Here is a 16,045-nt window from a genome sequence, read left to right as displayed (position 1 = left end):
TATACCATTGGCAAATGTTTTGCCATATGGGAGATCACAATTAAATTTGAAAGAAAATGCACGTTGAAATGAAATTACAGATTCACTCTAAACAAATTCCGAACACAAAACACTTAACGCTCAGGAGTCGCCATTTTGCGTAGGTGGTGCTGCAAACGAGAAAAAAACAAAGCAGTATTCCCACATGTGCTTATCTAAAACTGTGTGAGTTACTCTTTAATTGTGACTTTGAACCAACACTCTACAATGCTTACAGTTGATACTATTAAAATTTATAACTGGAACATACTTTTTTTGGAGATACAGTGTTTTGTTTTTCTGGGAGAACTAAAATATAAATCTACAAGAACGTTTTGCCAAGTTTCTACTTTTATAAAGACAGTCTACCTAAATTCAAATGAACATTAAAATTTAAAACAGCTACAAAACATTTTCATAATCAATTTGAAGTGTTTTTATGAACATTCATTTCAAGTCGTTTTATAGCCCTGCCGATCTACGTTGTAATAACTGTATTGTATCAACATTTCATAGCCACAGCATGTGAAATTCATAGAATATGCTGTTAGGAACAAAATAGGATTTTGGGTTAACAAAGATTATGTGTCATGGCATCATAGAGTGCAATACAATATCTTCAACAACTTCAGTTCCAAAAGCGATGAGAATAATACCAGCAGCTAGACTCAAACACTCAGCATGACCCAACAAAGTCTACTATGGTTGGAAACTAAAAGGAATTTCTGATAAGTTCAGCACTAGTAGATTTGTGCTACAGCTACAGTTGGCCCCCAGTAAATACATGGTACTCTGCAGTAATAACAAACCTGCAACCAAACAAATATCAAATCACTGACCACCCAATTGAAATGCTCACACAGTCAGCAGCGAACGAACAGGTGACCTCAGCCCAAGTATGCAGAGAGCTGTGGAGTATAGCTGTTACAATCCCTACTTTGAAGCAGAGTGTAAAAAAAAAAACTGATATTCACTGTGTTTTCAGCCTACCATAAAATATACTACCTGCCTGGCTTTCTCTCTCTGGATGTATGTGCACACATTTATATTTGTATGTGTACAAATATCTCTTGCTTTCTTGCTTTATGTTTCTCTTTTTCTTTCCCACCAACTTTGCTCTCCCTTAAAGCATTTCTATTAATTTTCATACTTATTTACAGGTGCTGGATTTAAATTTTCTATATTTAGTTGAAAATTATTTTATTAGGCCTTTAAATACATATTGAACAATAACTTAAAAAAATGATTAGCACCAAAATCATTATAGGACAAAAAGTTTGTTTGTGGTTTTTCATACAAATATATTAAAATATTAATCATAAAAGTTTTATCCATTATGTTAGCATCATGTTTGGAAATGTCTTGACATAAAAATTAATTATTGTTTTAGCTACCAGTGTTTATCTTCTGCTAAGTTGAATGTGAAAAATGTTCTTTACTCTGGCAAAGGAAGATCCATCAAGTTTTAAAAACATTTATTCAGTTACTATATTAATATTGGCAAATCAATATTGATTATTTATAACTCTGATGGAGTCAAATTTACACCAATGGCAAAGATTGTTGCTTTTACTAATCTTGAGTGCCTTGCTCAAATTTGTGGTAAGCTTGCTTGTATCAGTATGGGTTCCTGCCCTCCCCAACTTAGCAGACCATTCTTAAGACATAATATTTTTTAGTAACGAAGTGTATTAGCTGATTATATGGTTCAGGTACATGGTGACCTAGTTTTCAATTTGTATTTTACTGTTGTTAATATTCTGAAATAGTTTTTGATATTTGATTATTTTTATTTAGAAAAGCATTTGAACTATATTTTTATTAGTTTTACCTTTGTTTGCTAAGTTAGTATTTAAGTGTATTTTACAGTATTTTATTAACTTTCAATATTGTTTTCATGTCTATATTTTACATTTGGGTTTATTTACAAGCTTTTATTATGTTTCAAGAACATTGTGTGTAGTTTTGGGAAAATGGAAGGATAAGAGACAGGTGCACAACATGGTGGCACCAATTTTTCAGACAGTTGATTAGTTGCCGAGACATTCTGGTGCTTTCTGCAAGTATTCTTACGATGGGAAAATCAGCAGGTGTTTAGTCCTATGGCAGATGGTAAAATTATCAGGGTTTTGTCACAGCCAATCAGAGAAGGCTTTGTGTTTTGAATGTTTTTTTTTCTGCAGAAAAGCCTTGATGCGAGGGTTATGTATTTTTTAAGTTATTGTGTCCTTGGATGTAAGAGGTACATTATGATTGGTCGGTGAGGTCATGCAGCTGCTACTTTCTTGTCATGTGGTACGAAGTTGTGACAGTATGTTCGAGTGCTGTGCTAAGAAGTCGCGCCATTCTACGCTCACCAAAAACAGTTTATGAGTGCATCGAGGCAGATTATTTCACGTCTGGGTGCCAAGGCTATGCGCAGTAAGTTTTAACCTTTGTAATTTTTCTCGTATTGGACTTTTTATTAGAAATTGTGCTCCAGGCGTGTGGCACAGGTCTGAGTGGCCCGTTGGTCCGTTGGTCCGTTGGTCCGTCAGGACTTGGTTCCAGTTTCTTTGGTACCTAGACGACAAGATCCCTATGGACGTTATTTCGTGAAGGCATAGGACATTAAAGAGCGATCGGCAAAATTGAGTGTTCTTTTCAGATATGTTATGGAATCGTGTGAAGGAGTTGTAGTTTAGCTGTGAGAAAAATAAATTACACATATTATTTTTAACTCTTTTATTTGAAAATATGCTAAATAGTTTTGAGAGAATCAACAGAAATTAACAAAAACTCCACTACTTGCAACTTTCAATGGAATATTCTTCATGTGATTTCTGTATGTGCAAGGAACAATTGTCATCTTAGCAGGGCATGACTGTGACTTGTTACATGCTCTTTAAAAAGAAAGATGATCTTTTTGTATAGCGCACTTACAAAAAAAATGTGAGCGAATCTTTCAGTACTCACTAGTTTTATGTAAACACCTAACTTGGTAATGAGCATAATCATGTGTTCTCATGTTGTTCAACTTGCAAATAAACTTATAATATGATACTCTGACACATAATTAAAAATATTATTCTTTAAATAATGTACAGCATGATAAATATACTGATCAATAAAATATTTGAGTTTCAAATACATAACAAAATTTCTAGACGTGAATCACAAACTTACTTTCTAAGCTAGAATTCACTGCCGAATAGTAAACATAGCTTGATATCATCACAGAGAGCAGCACAAAACAAACTGAAATTTAAACTATTAGAATCTGCAACAATAAAAGTGAAAAAGACTTGAAAAATCCTAAACCCTGGCTTTGAGCCTGATTTTCGACACAGAATTATATTAAAAAACTGTCCATTTTGTTAAAAACCACTATATACAGTTAATACTATAAAGTTTTTGCACATGTTAGAAGTCCTACTTCTATGACATTAATAAAATATTAACCTAAAACAATTTAAAACACATATGTATTATAACATTAAGTTTATATATTTTATTTTGCTGAGATGACTGAAATCAGTCTGTAAATACTTCCTACAAACATGACTTATCCTTATTGAGCTGATTAAACAATACTATATAATATTATTAAATTTTAAAAAAAATCCAGTGGCGAGATTTTAACCACATCCCTTGAAGTTAACCAGTATGCCCTTACCTCTGTGCTACTACGCCAACTGGGAATTTAGAAGGATAACTAATATCATTGAAATACCACTTTTCTTTATTTTTTTAAAAACTTCAGATTACTTTACTATGACTATTTTAGTTTACCAGGGTGGTTTCACTATCATTAAGTTTCATTTGGCACACCAATACGTTTGGTATGTCCCATAATGTTTACGAAAGTGACTATATGCGGGTTTATGTTGCTAGATCTTGGTGTCACTTTCCGTTCATCAACTTTAATTCAATATTTACATAATTACTCCTACCAAATGATGCATACCGCAAGCTAAGATGTTTACACAGCAATATACAATTTAAAAAATTTTTTTTAAGTAAAACTCAACTTTGAGTCTTAATAATAAAGTGACTGCATGCACAAAGATCATGTAATGTTGATAATGTATAACTGGCCTGACTTTGACAAAAGTAGAACTATGCTAGTGAAAAGTATGTTATCAAGTATTGCGGAATATTGTACATTCTTCCTTTAATTAGGTGACACTCCCTGCTGCCATGTTCTGAAACCAAACAAGCTGCCAACAAATGATTTGGCCAGGTGTTTGTGCAAAAAGCACATTATTATGTATGTAACATAGCGCTTGCTAAAATGCAAAATATTTGTTTTCCTTCAGCATAGCTTGTCTCACTTCCACAACTACATTAGTGGTAAGGTCACACTTGTAAATTTGTATTAATTTGCGTTGGCCAAAAAGTTCCCAATTTTTCTGACAACCAGGGACAGCCCTGAGTTTCAACTCTTGCAACAGTGCCTGAGCGACACTCCGGCGTGCATCCTGCCAAACTAACACTGCTCTACCCAAGCCTCAAACAAACCAATTATAAAAAAAAAAATCTCAGAACCACAAAAGTTTCTAATTTTGAATACTAATTAATAAGCGCACCTAGCAAAGCAGTCAATGCACAGCTATGCCCTAACTGATTTGTCCAAATCCCTGACCATGGTACTTTGCTCTCTGATTAGTGCACACTTAAATGTTATTTTATTTTATTTATTTATTGGTAACATGTCTATCAATAGTAACATAACTTTTGAGATATGTACAACACAAATGCAGACATACTGTGAACATACATAACACATATTGACACAACTAACAATAATTAACAAAATTAAATATTAGGCAGGCACTGCATATAGGGTAGGTAATACATACATGCAGGTACCACCAACTGAGCAAGACAAGCCAGACATAACAAGACACAGTCACAACTACAACAAATACAAAACAACATATAAACAGATAACACACATTAACACAAGACATACGTACTCTGGTAATATGTGAAATTGGAATTAATTATATAATAATGAAGTTAATAAACAATAAAGTAACCATTATTAAAACTTGTACAATATGAAAAGGATTATATAGCTACTACAAAAATTTGAAATAGTAGTCGCGTTGGGCAAAGTCTCTTCTTGTCATATAGATGTATAATAATAATAAAAGTTGGTTATAATTTTTCTCTAGTTGTCTTTGCTATTCTCATGGTAGAAAGTGAGAACAAACACTGCACAAAATTCTCAACAAAACAGCATGAGAGGTAATTAAATAAATGTTAACCTCCTAATCAGAATTATTAAAGATGTGAATATCTATGGTTTAAAATAACAAATTATCCTGTTATTAATTCAGCTTACTGTGTGTGTGTGTGTGTGTGTGTGTGTGTGTGTGTGTGTGTGTGTGTGTGTGTGTGTCCGTGTCCGCGCGTGTACGGTGGAAGTATGTAAATTGAATGTCAGCTAAATAAAAAAAAGCAACTACCAAACCAGGAAACGAAGGAAGGAAATCAGGACGCTGCAGACAGCAGCTGGGAACAGGCACTCACCTGCGAGAAGGGCACGGCGGGGATCTTGACGAGCACCTTGGAGGCCATGACGGCGCGCCTCTGAGCTCACCGCGTACTGCCGGCGCGGCCGGGACAGGTGTGTGGGTGTGTGAGTGTGGCGTCGCCCGCACGTGAGGCTGACTGCACCGGCCAGTGACTCATAAACACTCGCCTCTCGCCGCTGGCTCGGCTGGCGTCCTTGGCACGGACCCCTCCCCCGCAATAGGCTGCTCGGGCCCGTATTGATCACCAGCGCTACCCCCCTACCCTCCTCCGCCCGTGTGTGTGCGGGTTGGCTCCACACTTCTCAGATAACAGCTGGGAACGAGGGTCGTGTCTGGTTTCACTGACCGCACGTCCAGATGAGCCGGTCATCGACTTGCACGTTTCAAACTGGATATACTTTCGTTCGTGTGTGTACGTGACAACAAGACTTCGCGTGCGTGATAGCAGCACGAACAATGTCACATTTTCACCTGGCACGACGCATGCTCACAGATTCCCCCCCCCCCCTCCTCCCCCCCGGCACATCCCAAATCCTAACAAATCAATAAAAATCAATCATTCCCACAAAAGAAAGGAAATAATCTGAAAGGAAACATTGGGTAAAGTGGTTTTATCCTCTCAAACTGTGTACCAAGATATTAAAATTAAAAAATCTTACTAAAACTTTTGCTCTATAGATTCGCAGTCACGTAACCAAGTGAATACTGAATTAATTAATGTGTGTGAGTGTGAGAGAGAATGACAGTATCTTAATAAGAATATCTAATAATATTTTCTATCTAATAAAATAAATTACATGGTTTATGTTACGTAGTACTGAACTCGGATGTCAATTTGGTAAATGATTCATCAGTAATTGCCGCAATTAGTATTAATTTCATTATTGAGTCCTAGATATAACTTGTTATACGTTGTTTATGTATAATGCGTACACGCTTTAACTGCGCCAAACAATAGTCGTACGGTCCTGCCCACCGGCCACTGAGCTCGTGACGGGTGTGTGACGGAACGCGGAAGGATGCTGAAAGTAGATCTTGATCAGAGCCAGCTGAACTGCTCGTCGGTGCACTTCCGAACTATCGCCAGTGCAGCGTGAGAGTCGCCGCGGCTTTACAGGGCCGTAGCCAGGATGTAGTGAAGAAGTGGGTATCGTTTAACCGCCGAATCAATGTTTTGATGAGTAGATTATTTTTATGATCGATAGTTAAAAGAAAATTGATTGCCACTCTTAAATCTCAGGGACTTATAGAAAGAACTCCAACATTTACTCATATAAATCTAAGTAATGATTTTGTTTGAGATAAGAAAACTAAACTTTTATATTTTGGTTTTTATGATTTTTTTAATGTGTTTTAAGTCAATTATTTGATTTCATTCAAAAAATAATAAATATATAAATATTATTAAATACATTAAACACAAGTGTCAAATTTGTATAAAAACCATGCTTGCAGAAACGCTTGTGCAAACGGGCAGTAAACACAGACTACTTGTAAACACAACTCCTGCCACTACTGTGTATGAGGCATGTCGGGTTTTTAATGGTGAGGAAATACATTATTTGTAGCCCACTAAGGATTGCAATAATCCTTCTAAAATTATATGCAAACTAATGAAGCTAAATTGCAATAATTTCCTTATTCTTGTTCTATTCCATAATCGCTTGTGATTTTTTTTCTCTATTGAATCGTGGAAGGGAGGGGTCCGGACTCCACGGACGGGGCTGTCCACTCGCTCTCGCCAGCTACACGCGCCCAGCTGCGCTGTCGAGCGACGTCTTCGTCCTCTCGAGGACACTCGGTTCCCCGTGGTCTCCCGCACGCCGGCATGGCGGCTCGCTAGGCACCGTGTAACCCTGATCTTTCTCCGGTGTCCGTCTAGGGGCCAACAAACAGGGGCGCAACAACAGAGGGGGGCAAGGGTATTTTGCCCCCCCCCCCCCTCTGAAACCTTGAAGTGGGGACAAACGGGGGCAAAGAAAGTGCTGTGTAATCAATTTTTAGATCATAAAACTGCTTAAATAGCACCATTTTCCACCTTGAAATACAAATTTTCCCGGGGGACCCCCCGCTTCAATAGGGGGGATCGATGATTCTTTATAAATAGGTATATTGTCCCCCCCCCCCTTTGGAAATTTAGTTGTTGCGCCCCTGCCGACACACACTTCATACACACACACACACAGAGAGAGAGAGAGAGAGAGAGAGAGAGAGAGAGAGAGAGAGAGAACAGACATGGACCCGTACGGATTAGCTTGGCAATGCCCAGCTCTTCCGTTTACGTCGCTCCGTGCGACCAACACAAGCCGAGTAATTGGCTGCGGTCCTAGTTTCATCTAGTGTTCTATTATTATTTTGTCGTTTATTTTTATTATCTATGTAAATTATTCCCCGTGTTGTTTTAAACTAAATTAATATTTCGTAACCTTGAAATGTAATCTCGTTGGTTGCCATTCGTTACGTTTCCGCGCATTGCGAAGCAGCAGACGTGATAGTGAAATGTTACGGGGGATCCGTCTCCGTTTACGTGCCACTGTGGAGCGGCCCTAAGGGCGGACCGTGACATTCTCATATGAATGACGTCACATTACCACAAGGAAAACTGCTCTGTAAACAATTGCGAGGTCCGATGTCCGAATCCGCTGATTTCTTAAGAAGTCTCTACTGCACAGTAAATATAGTGCGCCAAAATAAATGTTTTTCGATTGCTTTAGGTAGATTTCGAAAAAATACTACCTATTGTAGCCGTTACTTTTGTGCAATTTCCGGAGAATTTTTATATTGTTTTCCGTTTCATGGTCTATAGACCCCAAAACTATCGCCAACTCAAAATTTATACATATAAATATATAAGCTAATGCCCGGTATGCGTTGCGATGCTTTATTTTTTAAGTTTATACACACATAAAAAGCTCTGTAATTATATAATTTCTTAACATATCTTCATTTCTCCATATCACTCCATACCTCTATATATCTCTATATCTCACTATATATACCCATGTATATATCTCTATATATGTATCTTCATCTCTATATATTCCTATCTCCTCTCAACTGTCGGTCACACACACGTTTACACGAAGGTGATTGACATTTAAGAACACCCGGTGGCAGTGTCGACGCGATGCTCCAGCACACGAGAGAGAAATTGCGGGCCGTGACGTAACAGCCGGGAGTGAGTAGGTAAACAGAGCAAGATGAGTTGGCATGTTTCGGGTGCGCAGTCATATAGATAGATAGGTCTGGCAACTTCCTATCCTTTGCCTTGGCGTGTCTCGTCGGCTTAGTGAAGCGCGCGGCGGCCTGCGAACTAACGGCGCTAGTAGTAGTCGAACCCATCATTAACATTGTGTTAAAAATGAGGAGAACTTCGTATAAAATATATGATTCCTTCTTCCGTCTCAATTTTTGAAATTGTTTTTTTCAGATTGCTATTTTTTAATTCTTTTGGGTGATTGGTAAATGCCTAATATTTACCAATGACTAAAAATTTTTCCGAATTTGTTAGTTAAGTTGAAGTGATGTTTGAGGAACATGTTTTAGAAGATTGTCAAGTCAGGGGCGTGGCACAGTGATCACGCGCATGGCCTGCAATCTGCCGGCTCGAGCTTCACTAAGGCGACGGAAAACGAAGGTAAGTTGTCAGATCTAGCTTTATGACAGTGGTCAGGTGAGTGTCTCAGTTCTGTCCCCCACCACCAGGGCCGCCTTCTGCGCTGCGACCCTGGTTACAAACCAGCAGCGCACATACTCATAACGTCATAACCACTACAAAGCAGTATTTTCGCTTACGAACTAACATACCCTACTGTTCCCCAAACCCTTCTCAAACAATGTTACAAATCTACACTCGTGACTTCCACGCGAGTTTTCTTAACACTCTCCGTCTCTGTTGGTTTTCCTGTGCCCTTCAACCTGTCTCTTCCTACAAGTGCAGACATGGCAACAGACCACCCTAACAGCTGCGATGCATGCGACCTGCCTGCAGTGAGACCCCCAACTACAGCGCACAGGGCTTGCCATACACAGAACTGTACGAGCCTGCAGTCACGAGGCCGTGCGGGGCTACTGGAACAGGGGCGGCTCCAGGCGGGGCAAGGACAACCGCCCTGGGCCCCGCGTCTGCCATTATCATTTTTATTTTCCTTTCTTGCAAATTTTTAAATATGGGCATTAATGGGAAAATAATTAAATCGTTATCGTGTAATTTAAAGTTCAGCTGAATTTTCATGAATTCACAATAGCAAAACTTTCGACATTTGTGTTGTCCCAAATAATGACGCCTTTTCATCAGAATTAAGATAGTTGGAATTTACACAATTTAATTAAGTATAATTCACCAGGAACAGAACGTCCAAATATCTGAAAATAAATTAGATAAGACATCGTCGAAATTTAAATTCCAAGTTGGCTATAAACATGAAGTTTTAAAGATTTCCCCCCCCCCCCCCTTCATATTTTCCTAGGGAGGGCCCCCGAACCCCCTTCCCACGTTTCTGAGGGTTATTCCATATTCCCCAGGCCAGGGGTCGGCGGACAGCGGCTCTTTACCTGTGATGTTGGGCTCTGCATCTCGCTGCTGCCACAGCGCCGCACAATCACGAGGCGTGTTCCAACCTGCGCGCACCTGCCTGGTTTTCTTGTTTTATCAGTAGAGCTCTACTAATGACTATCATATGTTATAAATTTACATTTTTCTCCTAGTAGCCTTTATTTTTAAGACTTTATACTGAATTTGTGAAAAAAAATTTCGATTTTGTCGTTTTATTGTCTTAAAATTACACATAGATACAGAGAAAATACATATTGCGGCTTTCTAAAATAATTGGAGAATCTGTTAACATAATATTTGGCTCATCTCTAAAGTCTGCCAACCCCTGCCCCTATAGGGCCTTTTTCAAAAAATATTAAGGCCTCGCATAAATAAATAGACCAGTGCTGCGCAAAATCCACGGCCGCCAGTGTACCTGAACAACTGTTCGGTACGAGTGATAGCCGACAGCAGGGAGGACGAGGTACTGGTCGGAATCACTTAGTGAATAGTTTTACTCGTTGCAGGCCACAAATAGCGCTGAAGAGGACGACAGAGGCGGCAGACCGTAATGGTTTTCTTCGAGATCCGAACTATAAACCGGGGCCAACGAGTCGCTGTTCAGCCCGTGCAGCCGACCCCACGAAGAGTCACTACCGTCAACGAGTCGTGGTGGGGACCCCGAAGGGCGACTAGAATAATGGATGGAGGCGCCGCAACGAGTTAGCTCTCCGCCAGCAAGTGTACGAGTCTGAAGTACGAGGCGCTCCAGTATAAGGTTTCTGCATTCGCCTGTCACGCTTTGACACTTAAGGAGCCGCCTAGTCAGTGGAGCTGTCCGACGCTTGCTAGTGTTATAGTGAGGTTTAGCCTCTAAGCGCAAGGCTCTGGACCGACGTGCAATTTTCTTGTCGTACAAGGGGCAAGAATAATATTTGAGCGGTGACCATAGCATTATATGGCGGATAATAAGGATTAAGGTGTAATGCAAGTACCTTGAGTGCTTTCAACAAACTCTACAGGATGTTTCATGCCTAAAAATTATTCTTAACGCAACGCATTTTCACACTTGTAAGAATACAGTTTCAAAACGAAAACAGAGCGGTTCATCCGCTCTCAGCGTATTGTTAACTGCTTTTCGTAAACAGACACCACTCGGATATCTTGAGCAGTTTTCAAATCTCGTGGTTCCCCCCTGAAGCTCTGCACACCGCATGTGCGCCCAGGTAGGCGGATCCCTCGCGGGAGGTTCGTCAGCCGAGCGAACGGTCGCCTGACACTAAAGCCTCGCTTACACTGGTCGAGTAAGCTGGGCCGAGCACTCTGCCTAGCAAGTGCTTACCCTTCCACTAGCCCGGCCGTTCACACGAAAGTGCGAAATGCGCGACAGTGGTCTCACATTGGTACAGTGACAGCCACTTCACTCGACCAATGGAAACCAGGCTTCAGGAGCGCGCATCGGCGGAGCGAGTGGGACCGCCTGCATGCAGCGAGCAGAGCAGCTTCGGGGAGCGACCACACGCTGAGCCAGGCGAGAGCAAGGAGCAAGGGACGTGGCTCAATGTCCTGTCACACTGTCATGTTATCACTCCCAACACGCTGTGCCAAATAACAAATATTTTGCTGGATGCAATCAGCCAATCAAAATCATGCCTATCGAAAATGGAAAAGACATCCCGTTTCTTCCACAACGAATCTCTAAAATGGGGAAGAACACGTGCGCGATTAAAGAGGTTATAAAAGTGAAAAAACTAATATAATTTAAATATGAATGTCGTGTGCGAAATAATTTTATGTGCAAAAAGGTAATTATATTTCTCTAACTTAACACCGAGCATGTATTTTTATTATGTAACAAATAATAGAGTTATATTTGTATATGTAAAAAAAAGTTATAAATATACAAATATCATAACAAGTCCGAAAATTTCATCCAGCAATAGTATGCGTTACTTACATAATTTCAAAATTAGATTAAAATGGAAAAATTTTAGATAGCTCAAAGCATAAATAAACTTTGATAGTGTGACATGATTTAAAACATGCTTAAGGTTATATGCCAACAATAGATAAAGTTTGTCCTGTGATTTATTTATCGTAAGGGCAAACAATATCTTCACAGGAAACTGGAACCTTTTAAAGGATATAGGCAAATCTGTTGGAATCATCGGGATTCGCGGAATGTGAGCGAGCTGTCCGGCCGCGGGCCCAGTGATGATTGTTGCTACAATCACATTGTCTCGTAATTCCTTTATCAAAAGTCTTGTGCCATTACACATACTGGGAGGGCTTAAATTTCTCAATAGCATAATGGGAGTACCTCCTTTTAATTTTAGTTCGTGGGGTGGCAAGCCGGCAGGATTAAGGGAATTTAAAAATTCTTGTGGGTAGTGCACTGTATCTTCGATGTTGCACACGGTGTTAATAGATTTGTAACATTTAAAATCACCCGGTACTTTTTCCATAATTATTTTATTTATCTCATTTACTGAGTCGTTTCTCGGAGACACTATCGCCCTCGAACAGAGCCAATTGAGATTTTCGATGTCGGGATAGATTGTGTCTATCAGAATTTCTAGACTGTTAACAGTTTGAGCTAATTCATTGTCCAACAATACTTGGGGGCTATATAAAATGTTGAAAAAATGTAAATAAAAAAATACTAAGTAATATGTCTCCCTTAAGATTAAATAAGTTACTTTAATAAAAAAAAACATGAACAAATTCAGATTGTAAGTATACATAGATAATGTGATACTGTGTTTAAAAAAATATAGAAATGAAACAACAAAAAATATAAATAAAAGGTAAAAATATATAAAAAACCATGTACACCCGTGCGAAGCCGGGACAGCCGCTAGTAATGAGAGAAACCCCCTTAACTGCCTAAAAATTAACCTGTATACATTTTTTTTTTACAAAGTTTGAAACAAAAATATTTTGAAGCTTTAATTTATTTGAATTTGAATATTCAATGCTTTGCACAACACTAAAAAAAATGTTTCTCTATCATTATTTAAAATTGAATAAGAATAAAATAATTTTGCTGTTGCAAAAAAATTACTTTATTTTATTTCTGACTACTAGAATTCCTTACACTAAGCGCTATTATTCTGCTTTGACTCTGCCACTACCAATGACAAAGTTTTGATGTTTTCATAAATATATGTTAGGTAGTAATTGCTGAAATAAGGGGGATATTTTGCTTTATCAAAATGTGATTCTAGAGTGAGCTCAGTATTTGTAGCATTGAAGGCCACTGCCCTTCCCAATATATCAGCTGATTATGTAGACTCAAGGCCATGGTGACCTAGTTTTGTAAAAGTTTCTGATACTTAAGTTATTTTTATTGAGAAAAACCATTCAACTATGTTTTTACTGGTTTTAACATTGTTAGGTTACTATTCAAGCAAATAATTATTTTTTTAAAAAATTTATTTCACTTAAATGTTGTTTTTATAACTGTATTTCTGCATGTATATTCATTTGCAAGTTTTTGTAACATTTATAGAACATTAGATATTGTTCTAGAGGAATAAAGGACTAGAGAGAGGTGCTAGATATTAGGGCACCAATTTCCCAGACAGTTCTTCAACTACCGACATGTTTTGGTTCTTTACATATGAAGTTCTTATAATGGGAAAATCTGCAGGTATAGAGAGCTGAAAATTTATCAGGGTGTTTTGCCAACCAATTAGAAATTACTTTGTGATTTGCATGTTTTTTTTTATAGAAACATCTAGAAGCAAGGGTAATGTATATTATATGATATTGTGTCCTTGTAGGTAAGAGCTATGTTGTGATTGGTTGCTGAGGTCACGTGGCTGTTGGCAGTTGCGTAGCTTCGTCAGTTTATTTGAGTGCTGTGCTGGTAGGTCGTGCCATTTGGCAAATCCAAATAACATGAAAATACAGGGTGGACAATTTCACGTCTGGGTGCCGGGGCCGTGCCGGTCTTAAATTAATATATATATATATATATATATATATATATATATATTCAATTTTCAGATATTTCAGTTATAAATTATGCCTCAGATGAGCGGTGCAGACCCAAGAGAAGTGTTTTTTTTTTTTTGTCGTACTTGGGCGACAAAGTTGCTATGGACATTATTTTATTAAGGCACAGGACTGTGAGGAATAAGCGACAATACTGAGGGTTTTATTTCTAGGACAACATAGAATCATATAAAGGATATGTAATTTTGACATAATAAGAATAAATGGCCAAATTAATTTTTACTATTTTATTTTATTATAACCATGAACAATTTCAAGTAAAATAACATTCAGACAGAACTTTACATCTACCTACCTGCAATATCTGACAACATAATTTTCAAGTGTTTTTTGTACATGCAAGGAACGATTGTGACTTGTTACGCTGTTATTTCATGCTGCCATTTAAATCTACATGTAGCATGCATGTGTTCATGGGATGGTGGATAAACTTCCAAGCATGTACTTCCAAATATTACGCATGCGACTCCTCTCTTGCACTGACTGAATAAATGCAAGCAGAAACTATTTTGAAATTAATATTTTATATTTTAGCTCTCATACAATAAAAGAAAAACATTTGACTGAATTTCAATTCAGCTTCAAAAAATTGCTTGGGCAGATAAATACATTTAACAGAGAAACAATTTTTTTTTAATAATTATAATAAAAACTGGTATTTAAGTTACTGCTAATTCCCAAACAAAAAATACAAATTACAGAAAAGAGTAAGAGTAGATACTTCAATGAATCGGATAAGTAGATGATCTGTTTAATTTTAAGGAAACTGATTTATTTAAAAATTTCTAAGCATACTACAATTTTTGTACTATTTCTGAATGGATTAAAACTATAAACTCACTGATCTAGATAGGCCAACATACTGTTGCCAATGAAAAAAGCATTTTTTTTCTCTCTCTGAAAATGTAAGACCGTTGGGATTGTGGGAATGCGAGGAATGTGCGCCATCATTTGCCCAGCTGCTGGTCCTATCAGTAAGATGGTTTCAATTGTGTTCCTTCTGAGTGCTAAACCTTGTAATCTTGTCCATCTGCAGGTTTGGAGGGCGAAAGTTTAAAGTTTCAATAAATTTTTCATTTGCATTATTGCATCATTGCATGCTTTTTATAACTATGTGATATCTGTAACTCTTTAATCAGCATAAGCTTACAGAGCTATGATTTTAGTTACAAATACTGCTATATCTTACAGAACCATATATTTTTTTTAAATATATAAAATTAAACATATCCTATTTACATTTTCTTTTCGCCACTGAAAGATTAGTACAAATAAAAATGGTAACAAAATAAGTTTAATACACACTCAATTTATTTATATCTGCACTTCCAAATCTCTTTGGTATAACTTTATTTCTTCCCGATATGCATTCCTTCAAGATATACATACACCTAAGGTGTATTTGCTTAGTATTATTTTTAAGTATTATATAATTAAATTTTTGATAAATTTTTAAAAATAAAATGTAGCCTATGTCCACCTGGAATAATGTGATAACAAAGAATGAATTATTGAAATTGAAAACGTAGTTTTTGAGTTTACTTCGGACAAACTAAAGTCAACCAGGGTTTCGCCCCCATGAACCTGGTAAGAATCTCCTTCCTTCCCTGACCTTCGCCATCTCTTCCTAGCATTTGTACTAATGCAGTATGTAAGCATGTGTGTATGTTTAAACAGTGTTCCACAACTCTGGAAGACTCCCAGTCAGCAGTACTGTGATTCCCTTTTAAGTAAATCAGTAATGTAATTGTAGCTTTTATTTTGGCCCCTAAGGGTATGTGTTTTCAGAAGACTGACTTGAAGTGCCCAAAAAATGTATTTTAATTGACAAGGCGTATTTCACAAAAAACAGAGTTGAATGATCTTGAACGAACCCCAAGTTTGCTGAAGGAGACCATATTTTAAATATTAATTACTAAAATAGTGTATGTTAATAATGAGGGCATGAAAG

General features: G+C 37.7%; 1 protein-coding gene across 5 annotated transcripts in view; it reads right to left on the bottom strand.

Annotated features, from left to right (window-relative positions):
• The window catches only part of LOC134527551 (uncharacterized), a 91,801-nt gene that overhangs the window by 66,834 nt on the left and 8,922 nt on the right, over positions 1-16,045 (bottom strand). The window contains exons 1-2 of one of the 5 annotated variants that reach the window (XM_063360327.1): positions 8,508-11,858; positions 5,536-5,676 (exon numbers count right to left, since the gene is read on the bottom strand). The exons of the other annotated variants lie outside the window; for them this stretch is intronic. Of the exons in view, the coding sequence (XP_063216397.1) occupies positions 5,536-5,583 (48 nt within the window). The 5' untranslated portion in view covers positions 5,584-5,676; positions 8,508-11,858. Of the gene's footprint in view, positions 1-5,535; positions 5,677-8,507; positions 11,859-16,045 lie in introns of those variants that run through there. 5 annotated transcript variants of the gene reach the window in all.

This window comes from Bacillus rossius, chromosome 1, assembly GCF_032445375.1.
Source record: "Bacillus rossius redtenbacheri isolate Brsri chromosome 1, Brsri_v3, whole genome shotgun sequence".
Classification (NCBI taxonomy): Eukaryota; Metazoa; Arthropoda; class Insecta; order Phasmatodea; family Bacillidae; genus Bacillus; species Bacillus rossius.
The sequence above is the reverse complement of the archived record's forward strand: the minus strand, read 5'-3'. Positions and strand labels throughout refer to the sequence as shown.